The 15,023-nt window shown below is 36.7% G+C and overlaps 1 protein-coding gene across 3 annotated transcripts in view; it reads left to right on the top strand.

Annotated features, from left to right (window-relative positions):
• Nucleotides 1-14,556, top strand: part of LOC132826264 (ubiquitin thioesterase ZRANB1) — a 62,985-nt gene extending 48,429 nt beyond the window's left edge. For all 3 annotated transcript variants that reach the window (XM_060842016.1, XM_060842015.1, XM_060842014.1), the window contains 3 exons: nucleotides 4,822-4,951; nucleotides 6,952-7,181; nucleotides 10,472-14,556. In XM_060842016.1, coding sequence (XP_060697999.1) covers nucleotides 4,822-4,951; nucleotides 6,952-7,181; nucleotides 10,472-10,690 — 579 coding nt within the window. In that variant the 3' untranslated portion in view covers nucleotides 10,691-14,556. The remainder of the gene's footprint in view (nucleotides 1-4,821; nucleotides 4,952-6,951; nucleotides 7,182-10,471) is intronic.
• Nucleotides 14,557-15,023: the final 467 nt, after the last annotated feature.

Genomic DNA, 15,023 nt, shown 5'->3' with positions numbered 1-15,023 from the left:
ATAAATGTATTTGCCATGATAATAATTATAGGACCTTGAGGATAAATATATTTGTGCAAATGAAATGATTATAACTCAAAGGCATGAAATTAATCTTGTTTCAGTATTATTTCAGTAATAATCTGCTAGGAATACTGGAAGACTTTATAGAATTCTGAACATTGTGAGCATCTAATAATGCTGTGGGTAGAACAGGATTGCAGTTGATCTGAGGACAGGAATATCATAGTTCATAAACTCTGGACAAATCTCCAAACAATGGAAGTATTTTAACTGCTTTAGTTGTTATTCTTTGAACTTTTTTTTTCAAATTGTTCTTCATGATAATTGAAATGTTTGACAAGTTTTGGATAACTTGCGTTAGGTATACTAGTTGTGTAGCTAGCTATAAATCACTGATCAGTTACAAGCTTTACTCTGAGTAAATAAATTATATCAGTGTTTGTTTAAAATGTGCATTCAAATATTAGCGTGTTGAAATTACTTTGGTCTTCCAACATAGGTGGAAATTCAGCTAATAAATCCGGTTGCTAATGTGAGTTGTTGGTAACTTCAAGGAATAAGACATAATTGTGTAAGGTATTAAATGGATTTATTTGATATCAAGATTTCAGTGTTTTCTAATAACTACATCTGTTTGAAAACTACTTCTGAAAAAACTCTGCTGATTGTAGTGTGAAGTTATACACTTGGGTTAGGCTTTCAAATTGTAAACTTTTCGACAAGTATCAAGTAATATAAAGCAAAATAACCACTTAGAATTGGAGCGATGGGCACTTGGTTTGTCTAGATATTTTGTTATTTATGGTACTTGCTATGGTTTTTGTTTCCACAGCAATAGGCACGTAATTAAGTTTTGGCTCAATGCGACATCGCAGTTTTTTTTACTGCTAACAATTACTTTGATTTCTCTTTCTGTTTAGAGGTTTACATTGAAAATTTAAGTAATTGGAGCAGGGGAATGTCTAGAAATCCAAAGGTTGAGTTTTCAAAACCTATGACTCTATCTTGGTAGAAACTGAAATCGTTGCATCTAATTCTCTGGTTGTGATTAGATGGGTTACGACTGAGCAATGTGAGAGCCATCCCTGTCAACTGGATGACATTTAAGAGATATTGGAGGAGAATGCAGTAGTTAACTGTCAAAGGTTGTAAAAATTAAAATGAAGAAGGTGGGGAAAGCTCACTGAAAAGAGAAGAACAATTAGATTAAATGAAAAAAGAAGAGACCAAGATCATCCAAAAGTAAATTTTAAAATTTGAGGTTATTAACACCTCCAATAATTAATATTTAAAGGATGAAATTCTGCGTTGCAGTCATTAATTTTCAGTGTGAAGTTGCTCTGTAGGAATTAAATCATCTCATCATTAGAAGGATGCTAAGATTTGAGATGACTGCTGAGTTTATTTCATATCTACAGGTCGTTCTGTTATAATGTGTGTTTTGTCACCGCATATTTGCGATAACGTGATTGACAAATTGGGGTTGCTGTTCCTACAGCGTTGACTTTTAAAACGTGTCGGCTGTAACGTGATCACATCGCCAACACTTTAAACGCTGCTTCTAAAGTGCGATTTTTCTATAACACAGGTATTCGCAAGAATACAGCCATAGTGTTACAGAAGAACTGACTACTACGCAAATATGGAAGTTTCACATTATCTGATAGGTGCCGGGACACTGTTTTTGCAAAGCTGATTGTGAACAAATGCCACAACTTGAGACAAAGTTGATGATGTTCATTCATCTTGCTGTTACCTTGACAGATAACGTGAGCTATTGAAATTCATGTTACATCCCTAACTGCCCTTGCATCACCATCTTTGGTTTCTTACATAGTACACCACCATTCACAGCTAGATGTGGTGCAAAATTATGCAACTAAACTCCTGAAGGAGATGTTTCCACACACATCCCCAAGCCCAATGATGGGGACATCTACATATCAATGCAAAAAGAAAACTAAAGCATTTGAATCCATTTTCAACCAAAAGTGTCGAATGGATGATTCATCTCTGCCTCCATGGCTTTCCCACATTAAAAGCCAGTGTTCACCCAATTTGATTTGTGCTAGCTGTTTGTTGATACCATGTGAAGACACTGGATACAGTAAAGGCTATGGGTCCTGACAACATTTTTGAAGTGCTGAAGGTCTATGCTTCAGATGCAGTGGTGCTCCTAGCCAAGCTCTTCCAGTACTAAAACACTGGTATCTGTCTGGAACTATGGAAAATTGCCCAGGTTTGTCTTAGCTACAAAAAGTAGGTTACTCCAACTTAGCCAGTTGCACTCCCATCAGTCTACATAATATCATCCAAGGAATGGAATATGTAATTGACCATGCTATCAAGCAGCACATAGGCAGCAACAGTCTGCTTACTGGCAATTCAGGTTCCATCAGGTTTTGACTTTGAACCTCATTCAACCTGAGTCCAAAATTAATAAGAGCTGAACCTCAGAGGTGAAGCCCTGGCAAAATTGGAGGCAGTGGGAATGGGGGAAATACTTTGTTGTTTGGATTCAAACCTATCATTGAGGAAGATGATTTGTTTGTTGGAAGCCAGTCATCACACTGTCAAGACAGCACTGGTCCAACCATCTTTAATTGCTTCATCAGTGACCACCCCTGTGTCATAGACTCAGGTGCTGCAATGTTTAAAGTGTAACATTTAGCACCATTTGTGGCTCCTCAGATACTGAAGCAATATTTGTCCAAAGGCAATAATGTTTAAACAATACTCTGGGCTTGGATTGGTGATTGGCAAATAACATTGTGCCAAAGGCACTGGATTGTGACCATATCCAACAATAAAGAACTTTTAATTGTCTTCTCTTGACATTCAATAACTTTATCATTATTGAATTCCCCACTGTTAACATTCTGGTTTACCATTGACCAGGAGCACCTGGAGCAGCCATCTCAATGCAGTGGGTATAAGATCAGGTCTTGGGCTGGGAATCCTGTGGTGAAATTCAGCTCCAGATTCCCCAGTGCCTGTTCACCATCTAAAAGGCACAAGTTAGTCATGTAATGGCATATTTATGGATGGGTGTTGCTCCAACCAAACTAGTAATGCTTGACACCATCCAGAAAAAACAGCCATCTTGATTAGTACTCTATGTACCATCTTCAACATTCATTCCCATCTCCATTGATCAACTGCAATGTAGCACCTTGCCACATCTCTGTCAAACTAATCTTCAGAATCCATATTGTCTGCCACTTTGGAAGACCAGGGCAGCATATGGTTGAGAAAGCTACCTGCGATTTTTCCCTTAGCAGGGCACTTACCATTTTGGCATAGAACTATATTTTCCATTCCTCCACCCTGATAGGGTCAAAATTCTGGGATTCCTGTCTGAACAGTGTTATGGGTGTACCCACACCAAATGGACTGCACCAATTAATAAAGGCAGCTCACATCACCATCTTGAGCACAATGAGGGATAGGCATTAAATGCTGGCATTAGCCAACAACTCCTACATCCCACGATAGAAAGAAAAAGCAAATATTATGGAAGATTTGGTGAGGGATAATTTGCAGTTCCAAAGAAGAATCTAGATTCATCTATAGTCAATTCTGCTATAATACACATTTCTTCAATGCAAATTGGCTATAACATGATTGAAGAGTTTAGACCATTATTCATAGAACACAAACTTATCATACTTGTGTTGGCTACAACATGATTCCAGTCCCATTGGTTAAAATGGTGCTGCTATGATGCAATTTTGTTATAATGCAGGATTGCACGGGAATGGAACTATTGTGTTCTCAGAACAGACTGTGTATTGTACAGGAAATGACTGGAACCCAAAGTAATTAGTATGAATAAATTTATTATAAGTAATCTATATGTTAAAATGGAGTTGCCTATTGTTGTTCTCTATAGTATTAAAATTGAGGTTGGACAGATAGCTCTGTATATGCCACTTATTCGTATCAGATACTTAGGGCATCCCCAGATGTCACAGGTTATACTTAGTCATGTTCTTGTTTTGCTTGCTACAAATTTAAAGCCAATTAATGTGAATTGTCTTTTGTAAAAGTCTGATGGACATGTCAGAATCATTAGAGTGTCAAGTCACTTCAATCTAATGCAGAAATAAAAACTTAAGGATGCTTTTTGCCAGAGGCAACTAATTAATTACTGATTTGTTCATTGCTTTGGCTGTCAGTTGAAATTTCGAAAAACTTCCATCTGATTCTTTAAAAAAGATTCTTTACTTTGTGATCTTTCCAGCACCCCAAGTGTCCGTGTAGTATTTACAGCAGTGTTATTTTAAATGTTTGAGACGAGGTATGGCCTATTGCCATGTGTTGCTGTCATTAGAAGGTTTTTCACTTCATAGCAGGTGTTGCTGATACCAGGAATCAAGTGTCCAAGCTGACGTTGTCACCAAGGGTTAGCTGTGTGACACGATCACAGTGAAAATAATCCTCTGCAGATTACCAAGAAGTAATGCTTGCTGGTGATGTATGTTTATATATAGTATGTTTGTTGCAAGACTACTAAACCAGCCAACCTAGCTGCCAGAAGCCATGGCAATAGGATGCGTAAATGCTTTGCAAAAATGTGTATATTTTCTTTCTTTCCAGCAAACTCTAATAAATTTGTCTGCTACATCTGCTTAGGGTTGATTTATAAGTGACTTTAATTTAGAGATGAAACATTACCTTTTTTCAATAATGAAATGTACATTTTTTTTCCAAATGGGTATACTGAAAATCTATCTTGTCTTTTCTGTCCTATTCAAAAGGTAATGCAATTTTTGATAGGGTGTTTTAACAATATGTAATTGTTTTAACATGTTTCAGCCTGGAGCCAGTCTAGAACAGACTCACATCTTTGTTCTGGCTCACATTCTTCGCCGACCAATTATAGTTTATGGAGTGAAATACTACAAGAGTTTTCGTGGTGAGACTCTAGGGTACACACGATTTCAAGGTAAGGGGTTTACAGATATGAAAGTCGACTATTTTGTGATCTGTTGCAAGCATTGTCTTCTTAACTATAAACAGATTGGTTTTTGTGCTTTTTATCTTTGGAAAAGGAGCTTAAAACAATAACCTTTTGACTCTAATTAATTAATTATTGCTGTACAGTGGCTGACAATGAATTGATGCTGATACTTCTTAAGGCTGCAAAAATAATTGAATCTATGACGGCTCAATTTCCTATTCCCAAACTTTCGAATGTACAGTTTTTGGAAAACTGGCATTACTTCGAGGAAATCCTACTGACCAGCTCCTCCTGCATTCTTATCTCACAGTATGCCTAGATCTTGTAAGGAAGGTATTTTGCCATGCAATAATGGTATATCTATCTTGTACTTCGTTGATCACGCTATTGAGAAATCTAAAACTTCAAGATTACCAACCTTCTCCTAACAAATATATGTTTTTAGTAAAATTGAGTTTTGAGGGCAACGAGGTTAATGATACTGTCATTAATGCACTTTTCTGTAGTTAAACATGAGAGTCATAAAGACAGGTATTAGATGTTGTTTCAATAATACACTTGGGGATGTAGGAGTTGTTTAGCCAAAAATTGTCAAATATTTTGTGTAATGGTTGATTTGGACTAATGGTTTAAGATCAGGGCAACTCTCTCAGAACTGATCTGCTCATACATAAAATCTCACTTCTGAAGGTAATTTTAAATTAAGATATTTAGCTCATCAATCAGAAAACTTGGTTTGTCTATTGCTAGCTGGATTCCGAGAAGAACAACCATGCAATAATTTATTTGAGGGATAGTGGGTTTATGCAACATTTTTCTAACGTAGAACCAATCAACGTCACTGGAAATATTATCGATGCCAACTCTGTTCTGGATTGCGAAAATGTTCCCATTGTAGGTAGCATTAAATAAGTGATGGCTGTACTGTCTGTTTTACCAGTCTCTTGCTCGGGTGCTACCTTTTGGCTCCTTCTTGAGCATTAATCAGTTTTGTATATTAACAGAATTTCCCATTATTCACATCCCTCACTCTTTTAGAAATTTAGACAACTCCTTATTTTGTAGTGGGTTCAAAATAATAATATTGTAGATTCGTTAATGACCACAGAATTCTAGAAAGATCACTTAACTGAAAGTTTCCTTATTTATATTAGTGAATAATTACATTTTTAATAAAAGCAATTAACATTAGTTATTATAATGTTGTAATGCATATATTTGTCACATTTAGTGATAAAAATGTTTCCTTTTCTACTTTGTTGAATTTTCTTTTAATACAATGTACGTTATACAAATTAGCATGCTACTCTTACTATTAATACCCAATGGGTGCATGCGCAGTTCTTGCATAAATCTAAGCCGTTGAAATGTGTAGTTGCTGTTTTGGGTAATATTAATCTTTGCATCAGTTTTTTTTTCAAGCAGATTTCGAGCAAGTTGCTTAGCTAGCCTAGAATAGAACGTATGCCAAACATTGTAATTTAGTCCTGAGAACAAGGTGTAAGTAGTCACTGTAACATTTTAATTGATTTATTTGACCTGATTATAAACATCAGTTACATTTGCAACCCTTCCTTCTGGCAACACCATGTCCATTAGGAATTTGACCTTGTGTCCAGACATATCTTTCAGCAATGTAAGTAGGACTGCTAAAGAACAGTTTGGCATTTCTCAAAGATGTGTGTGGGGGTGAGAATTGGAAGTTGCAAACATTACATTTTGAAAGTTGTATTCTGTTGGAAGGCAATGAAAAAATATAAATATGAATAGATGCACCCTAAGATCCTCCAGTAAATGAGCAAAGTGTAGGGAGTTGTATAAATACATGGTAATAATGAAGGATGGCACACATGTTATCAGTAGTTAAAAACAAATATGAGCACATGACGTTAGAGACCAATTATTCCAATATTTATGGTAAAAGTTATTGGATCACTGTTAATAACTTTCAAGTTAGTCCACTAATATGATATTTCTCTTCACAGGTGTGTACTTGCCTTTGCTTTGGGAACAGAGTTTCTGTTGGAAAAGCCCTATTGCTCTGGGGTACACTAGGGGCCACTTCTCCGCACTGGTCGCGATGGAAAATGTTGGCTATGACAATCGAGGTGCTGGCGCCAACCTAAATACAGATGATGATGTCAACATTACCTTTTTGCCACTGGTGGACAGTGAGAGGAAGTTATTGCACATACACTTCCTTTCGGCTCATGAGGTACATATATATTTGGTGTCTGTTTAGAAATAATTTTGCATTGTGTTCCATTTTCGGTCTGTTCTTGTTAACCTGGAACACTTGATTTAGAATGTATTAGAGAATCCTGACATCTAACTTAAGTTTATGCAATGTTAACAGGTTTATGTTATGTTACGTTGGGCTCTTGTAAATAAGTATCACGAGATTTGGGTTTCAGCTAATGAACAAAAGGCAATTTACTTTTTATGGACATTTTTGATGAATAATCATGAGTTGAAACATTAAAAACAAATTGTGGAGAAACTCAACAGGTCTAATAGCATCTATGAAGAAAATGTTTGGAGTCCCAAACTGAGCAGCTGGGAAAGAATGGTATTAATGCTGATGACTTAGGGTGGCATGATGGAGTGTGTGGATAGGTGGAGACTGGTCAGAGAGAGTTAAGAAAGGTCAGATAGATATGAGATTGTTGATAGTAAACCAAGGTAGAAGCTAGATGGATCATAATGAAGGCAATGAGTGGTGAAAATAGTTTGGCTGTATTGTGAGCAACCATGTAATGACAGGACCTGGAGTGTAGGTGTGGATAATAGACATGTAAAGTGGTGTTCATGCTCTAAAATTAAATTTGATAATGAGTCCTGAAGGTTGTAAGGCACCTAAGTGGAATATAAGACATTGTTCCTCCAGCTTTTGTTGGGCTTTGGAGCACCGCAGCAGGCCTGAGGTACAAATGTTGGCCAGGGAGCAGAGTGTTGTGCTGCTCTGTCAGGCAACTGGTGGTTTGGGGTCATTTTTATAGATCTACATGGGTGTTCAGTAAAGCAGTCACCCAATCTGCAAAGTAGAAGAGACCACATTGTGAACGGCAAATATAGTAGACTAGATAGAATGCAGTGTAGGTACTGGAAGATATCTTAGGGGCCTTGAACAGCAAGGTGGTAAATGGGCGTGTGGCACCTTCTGTGATTGCATTGGAAGGTGCCGTGTGGGTGTTGGGAGTGGCGGAATGGGCTAGGATGTCTTGGAGGGAATGTCCATGTGAAATTCTGACAAGGGAGTGAGGGGAATAAGTAAAATCCCACTGGAGGTGGCAGAAACTGAAGCTTAATCATAACCTGCAGCTGGGTTTTACGAATAGATGAAATTGATAGTCGAACCTGAGTATGTATTTTAGAAATTTAAATTGTGACAGAAAAATGATCTTGTCTAGAACAGTTATACTGCAATAATTATAATTAATTTCACTAATTGGTTTGATTTGGCATTTTTTAAAAAAAAATTCATGAACTTCATTCTTATCTCAACTGGTCAATTGCATTATATCATCCTTGGAATTGTCACATATGTAACATCTCTGTTCATGCTCTCTTGAAAGTAAATGCAGCCTTTCTTTCTCTAACTGGATTAATTAAAAGGATAAAATGACTTTTAAAAACTTACTTGATCTTTCAAGATAAAAAGGCTGTAGCACTGGTCCTGCTTTGGTGACAAAAACAAAGTTTGGATGTAGGTTTGCTCGCTGAGCTGGAAGGTTTGCTTTCAGACATTTTATCACCATACTAAGTAACATCTTCAGTGAGCCACCAGATGAAGATTATTTCAGTGAGCCACCATGCACTGCAGCACAAAGGAACTACACAGAGCGGAGGAAAATCACCTATACGGTGTATTCAAACTGATTTCTCAGCAACAAACCCCAACAAGCAACAAAACATGTCCAGAAACCGTAGCCACTCTCCCCTACATGAAAGGCATCTCGGAAATGACTGCCAGATTACTCCGATCTCTTGGCATCATAGTAGCCTACAAACCCACCAACAGACTATAACAACAGCTAATGAACCTGAAAACGAAACAGATGACAAACAAAACTAATGTCATTTCAAAAAAGGCTTCATCCTGAGGCTCACTGATTGTTACCTAGTATGATGATGGAATGTCTAAAAACAAACCTTCCAACTCAGCAAGCAAACTTACATCCAGGACCTCAACCTGAGCTACAAATCTTGTCAAAACTCACAAACAGGAGATTGTTAATAAGTATGAAGGTTCCTAAACATAAATATTTGTTGTTTCCTATTGTTTAATGTTCAAAGTTGCAATTAATTGGATAGTTAGTGCCGCTTAAATATAAAAATGCTGTACATGGGTTTAGGTTTTATTGTATTAGGTACTGTGACTGAGTACAGGACCCAGGAGTCGATGGTGTAGACTGTCTTAATCACTGGGCCTCAGGCCTTCCGGGGCCTGAACCTGAGCCACACTGTCCATCAGCTCCTCTCAGGTGGTCCCTCCAATCATAAATCCTATCTGGCCTGCTCAATTACAGGGCATGCTGCTGATATAGATTCTGGGCATCCGCAAAAGGTAATCCACTAACTGAGAGCCAGGAAAATTTAATCATTGAAGTTATGAATGAAAATAATAAATTCTGGAGATACTTTATGGGAAAAGTAGTAGTGGATTGAATATAAATGAACACTGTCAATCGTTCAGTTTAAATCTGGGACTGAGATGCAGTAAATAGCTTAAGTATTTGTTGATGTTCCAGCTTGGTGCATGTGCAATGAAAACACATTAGTTGTGACAACTTATATAGAAGGTGGTTTTAGGTGATCTTTAGGTGATAAGATAGTTAATTTGGAAGAGTTTCTACTGATTTGTTACTTGGGCCAATTTGAATATTGTTGAGGAAATTAATGCATTCCTTGTATATTGTAGGGTCAAGTTTAAAAGAGGGTTAATAATGGTGGTTATTGTTGAAATATCTAATTCTGCTCTGAGTCTAAATGAGCAATCTGTAAACTCATACAGAAGGTATTGTTGCTATGTTACTGCATCATCTGGTAAAAGAGTAATTGAGATTCAAGAAGGTGTCCCTACAAGCTAAAAGATAGACTTTAAGAAAATCCTAAAAAATTGAAGAACAATTTTTAGCTTCTCATGTTGAATATAGTGTTTAGAAGGAAATTTAATTCTTGGGAGAAACGAAATGGGACAGAACTGGTTGAGAGGCAGGATGGTTAGACTGATTGGATTGCTCTGTGAAAGTACTGGCAGAAACTTGATGGCCTGACTGGTTGTCTGTCTCTTACTGCTGCACGATCCTATACTATAGAACCCAAAGTGCAATGTGAAGGTCCTTGACAGAAGCTGTTGAGGCTTAAAAAGATGCTAGAGCCCAACTACCTTTTTCTTTTGCCCCTGACCATTACCTGATGAATCATTCGAGGCATTGCTAATAGCCCTGTTGTTGCTGACTTTTAAATTGATTGAAATTGCTGAAGCTTCCTTTTCTTTTTCAGATTGGTAATGAGGACCAGCAGGAGAAGCTACTAAGGGAATGGCTTGACTGTTGTGTCACTGAGGGTGGAGTTCTTGTTGCACAACAAAGGAGCTCTCGCCGGCGCAACCATCCATTGGTTACACAAATGGTGGAGAAGTGGTTAGATCGTTATCGGCAGATACGACCATGCACCTCTCTTTCAGATGGTGAGGAAGATGAGGAGGAAGATGATGAATGAAACAGAGTTTCTGATGGAGTCACTGGCATTACTTTGCTGAGAAGCCTGCAGATTGGACTCTTCTGGTTTGACGTGCATCATGGAAAGTTTGGATACCAAATAGAAGTCACATTTGAGGTCTGATCTTTGGCAGCAAAAAAAGGCTGATCTGTTTTGCCATGTTGAAATCAGAACTGGCGTGGTTGGACAACAATAAACTATGAATGCTAAATTTACTTTAATGTTAAGAGAAAAAGCTTTTTTTCCCCCAAACTGTACATCCTTAGCTATAAATGTACTGCATGTGGTTGTGTAAGAACTTGTGTAACAGGGAAAGAGGTATACCAGCATCTAAAAATAACAACTTATATTGGTTTCCTAACAAGGGCACTTAAAAAAAAAAACTCCTTATTTTAAATTCTGGTTTGTTCCTTCAAGATTTATTTTATTATAGCCATTTTTGGTCTGTAGCCAATGTTTTTAAAATACTGGTGCATGTGTTCTTTTGAGAGAGATTTTAATGCCAAATTATGTTGCTGAGGGTCGGGTGACAGGTTGTACACTGGGATTTGAAGAATAAGGGGCATCATGGGTGGCAAAAACCATGAGAACAAGTGCATAGGTATTCTTTTGAATACTATAATGAAGTAAAATCTCTAAGGAACAAAATAGAGATGTTGGGTTGTGTTGGAAAGTGTTCACCAAAGTATTGTCTTTGTTTCTGACTTTTTAAGAGACTGTTACTCTATATAGTATGGAGATGGCAAATTATTGTTTTAAAGTTTGCAGACATCATAGATGTTCTCATCTTCACTAATGTTCACTACTACAAACCTAGTTTAGATCCTGAACTCTGGCAGTAATTCTATTCTGATAATCCTATTTATTTAAAGTGACCTGGAGACATGAGGTACTTTTTTCCCATAAAATTAAGTTCCGAACCAATTGCGTGGATTTTGTTGATTGTTTACTCAACCCCAATGAAGAATTTCATGTTGCACAAATACATACTCTTGCTGTGAAAATGTTGCTGAATGTGCTGTTGACTTTTTTGTCTATGCAAATACTGTGCACCACTGCTAAGCCAAAGGTTTCCACTTAATAAGGTCATTATATTGCAGTTGCATGTGTCTCACTTAAATTTTATAATTCTGTTTGGAACACTTTTGAACTTTACAGGAAATACTTTCTCTTGGAAACATTCTAGGCATCTTTTATGCAAATTGAGTTATCTATGTAATCCCTAATGTTCAGTACTTGTCACATCAGCAGCCATACAGATTAAACTACATTGATGTGAAATATTTAGATGAGTTATTTAATGAAGAAAATTTCAGCTTTATATTTCAAAGGGTAAAAATGGAAATGTAAGCAAAATATACATCGGTTACAAAGTAATATCAAAATTAGGAGTACTTTTTTTAAAGAAAAGTGTTTTCTGGAAGTGCCACAAAATCTCCCCTCAGGTTTGAGTTAAATTCCTTGTATGGCTTTGAGGCAATAGTGTATAATTTTTAGTTGAGGTATATCAGGTACTAGTTTCTGTGCCTCCCCCTTTTTTTTTTACTGCTATGCATTAATATTTGCAAACAATAAGCCTTTGTACAACACAGTATCGTAAGATGATGCATCATATAGAGTGCTGCACCACAAATGGTGAAGAGAACTGGATTGTAAGTGTGATATGAGAGGCATACTTTTTAAAAGTAATCTGAACATGGTTAGGCCACAAGTGTGATAATTCCAACGACACTATCCATATTGTAAATGCACAATTTCTTTTACTATATCTGCTCAGTAGGGAAGAGAAGAGGTCTACAGTATCATGCCTCTAGAAATGTTTCTTCTGTTCTCTCCAGACAGGTGGGCAGTAAGCTCTTGGTAAGTTTTTAATTGTGAAAAAGAGCCTGTAAATCTAACCACATTCTCTTAGAATCAAATTATTTGATTAAAATGTGTTCAGGTTTGTATGGAAAAGTGGTCAACAGTTAATCTAGATCCCTTGAAGATTCATGAAATATCAATGTCAGTGTGTCATTGAGGTCATATGAAATTTATTAAATCTAGGCATGTAACTAAATGGTACAATTTTAATTTTTGTTTGTAACGTGTACTTGAGATTGTGTAAACTAACATCCATAATTTTATCAGAGGAGCTGTATGAAATGAATCTGTTGATAAAAGAAGATGCAAACAAATATGAACTCCTGAAGGGGCACAAAATATAAATTAACCTAGAAGCCTTTTGGATGTTGCTGTCTGGCTGACTACCCTTGGGTTAATATCATTTTTCAAATTTCAAAAATAGTTCTCAAAATACCTGGTTAAAGTTGAATTTCTAAGTTCGTATAATGAATTATTTAGCTAAAACAGCTTCAGTAATGCTGATTCATTGGATATCTTTTCACTATCCAGTTTTGTTTTTGAGATCCTTGTCAAGATAATTTATTTTGAAAATGAATATTATTCCTGAATACCTTCCTCCTTTTGAGTAGTTTATGTTCTGGGGAAAATATTGAAATATGTGCAAAAATTAAACAATTACATTTTTCTCATCATTCTTCCATGAAACATAGGAGTGACTGGCCAGGTATCCTTAATTCACCTGGAATTGAGGTGCTTGCAGTTCTAGTTCAGAGGACAGTTAAGCGTCATCTTGAGTTCCATTAAGGCCAGATTGGATCAGGACTGTAATTATATTTTGCTAAAGAACATGAATGAACAATCTGTGGTCTTATCAGCAATGTTGAGATGAGCTTTCGATTCCAGATTTATTTAACTTTCACCAACTGTCAGTAGTACGGTTTGAACCCATGTCCTTGGAACATTAGCTGAGCCTCTGGATGATTGGTGCAGTGACATTACCGCTATGTCACTCCCTTTTCTGATATATTAATTGGTATATTAGAATAGAGCAGGAAGTAATTTGAGCGTAATCATTGTTCAGATCAGTAATTGTGTTAAGTTGGATGTCGCATTTGATGAGAAGTAGAATTTGTTTGAGCTGAACAGGTGACAGCATAGTTAAGGGAACAAAAAAAGTAGCTAACCTGTTGGCACTTCACCTGTCTGTATCTCCCTTCTCCATCCCATCCCCTGATTATTTCATGAAGAGGGCAAATGTACTGTATTTGTTGAGTACTGTTAGACCAACGAGGAGGTTGATGTGAAGTTAGGGGAGTAGGGAAGAGTTGGTCACCTGTTTGTAAAGCTACCAGCTATTGGGTCAAGCTGTTGCCCTAATCAGCTTACATAGTTTTGTCTTGATGTTATACTTCAAGTTTCACCTTCTGCACATCATGTTGGTGATCATTTTTTTATCCACCTATTTACTGCTAATCAACACTTATAAGCATTTTAGAACCACAATACATGTCATACTCAAGGTTTCTCAAATATCAGCCTGAGGTCAAAGTTGATGTGAATAAATGGAACAAACTAGTTTCTGCCCTCAGTGAAAGGGGTGTTAAAAGCCTTTCATCGGGACTTGTGAATGGTGAGATGCAAATTTTCCTAGTGATGGTAGTCTTTCAGTCATAAACTGAGTAGAACAAATGGAGGTATAATACAGTGCAGGTGGAAGTAGACCCAATGCCATAACTAGATTTGGGTGCTACAAGAATTAGACTGGAGGAGAGAACATTCACTTATCAAAAATCAATCCATTTTTGCATCTGAAAGTTCATGAGCATTTCCATTTACTACAATAAAGAGTATTTTTTAAAATCAGACCAGAATGGAATCTACAAGGTAGATGTGAATGTGATTGAAACATGTATAAGTTATTAATACAAATCTGCAGTTTGAGATGAGAACACATTGTGATAAAAACGAGTATAAAGTAATTGAGAAATGAATGTTGTTGGGAATGCATTGTCTATAAATAAAAATTTGGAAAAACTGGAAGATCTGGAACAGTTTGGAAATTTTCTGGATTGATTACTGTATGATCTCTTGGAAACTGAGATCAACAGTTCATGTGCTTTACTCTACCTCTTAATAGAAAGTCAAGTGACTGAAGAAATGTTGAGCAAGGCTTTTTAGGGAAATGACAGATGGAGATTATGGTGACTGCTGGGAAATCTGGCCTTGAAAGGCTTTGTGGGCTTCTGTTACTGATTTTCAAGCATCCCTTTCTAGACTTCACCTAAATTTATGAAAATAGAAATGGTCAGTAAGGAAATAAATTTCTGGAGCTACAAGTCTCTTTCCTTTTGTCAGCAGAAGTTCTTGGGAACCTGATAATGGTTTTTGATTACTTTATGAGCTATGAAAAGTTGAACTGTGACTGTTTTTCTCTTCAGATTGATTTCAAATTGAAGATTTTCCATCTAGTCATGGGCTGTCACAGTTT

Source organism: Hemiscyllium ocellatum, chromosome 22 (genome assembly GCF_020745735.1).
Source record: "Hemiscyllium ocellatum isolate sHemOce1 chromosome 22, sHemOce1.pat.X.cur, whole genome shotgun sequence".
Taxonomy (NCBI): domain Eukaryota; kingdom Metazoa; phylum Chordata; class Chondrichthyes; order Orectolobiformes; family Hemiscylliidae; genus Hemiscyllium; species Hemiscyllium ocellatum.
This window is presented reverse-complemented; position numbering and strand designations above follow the sequence as displayed.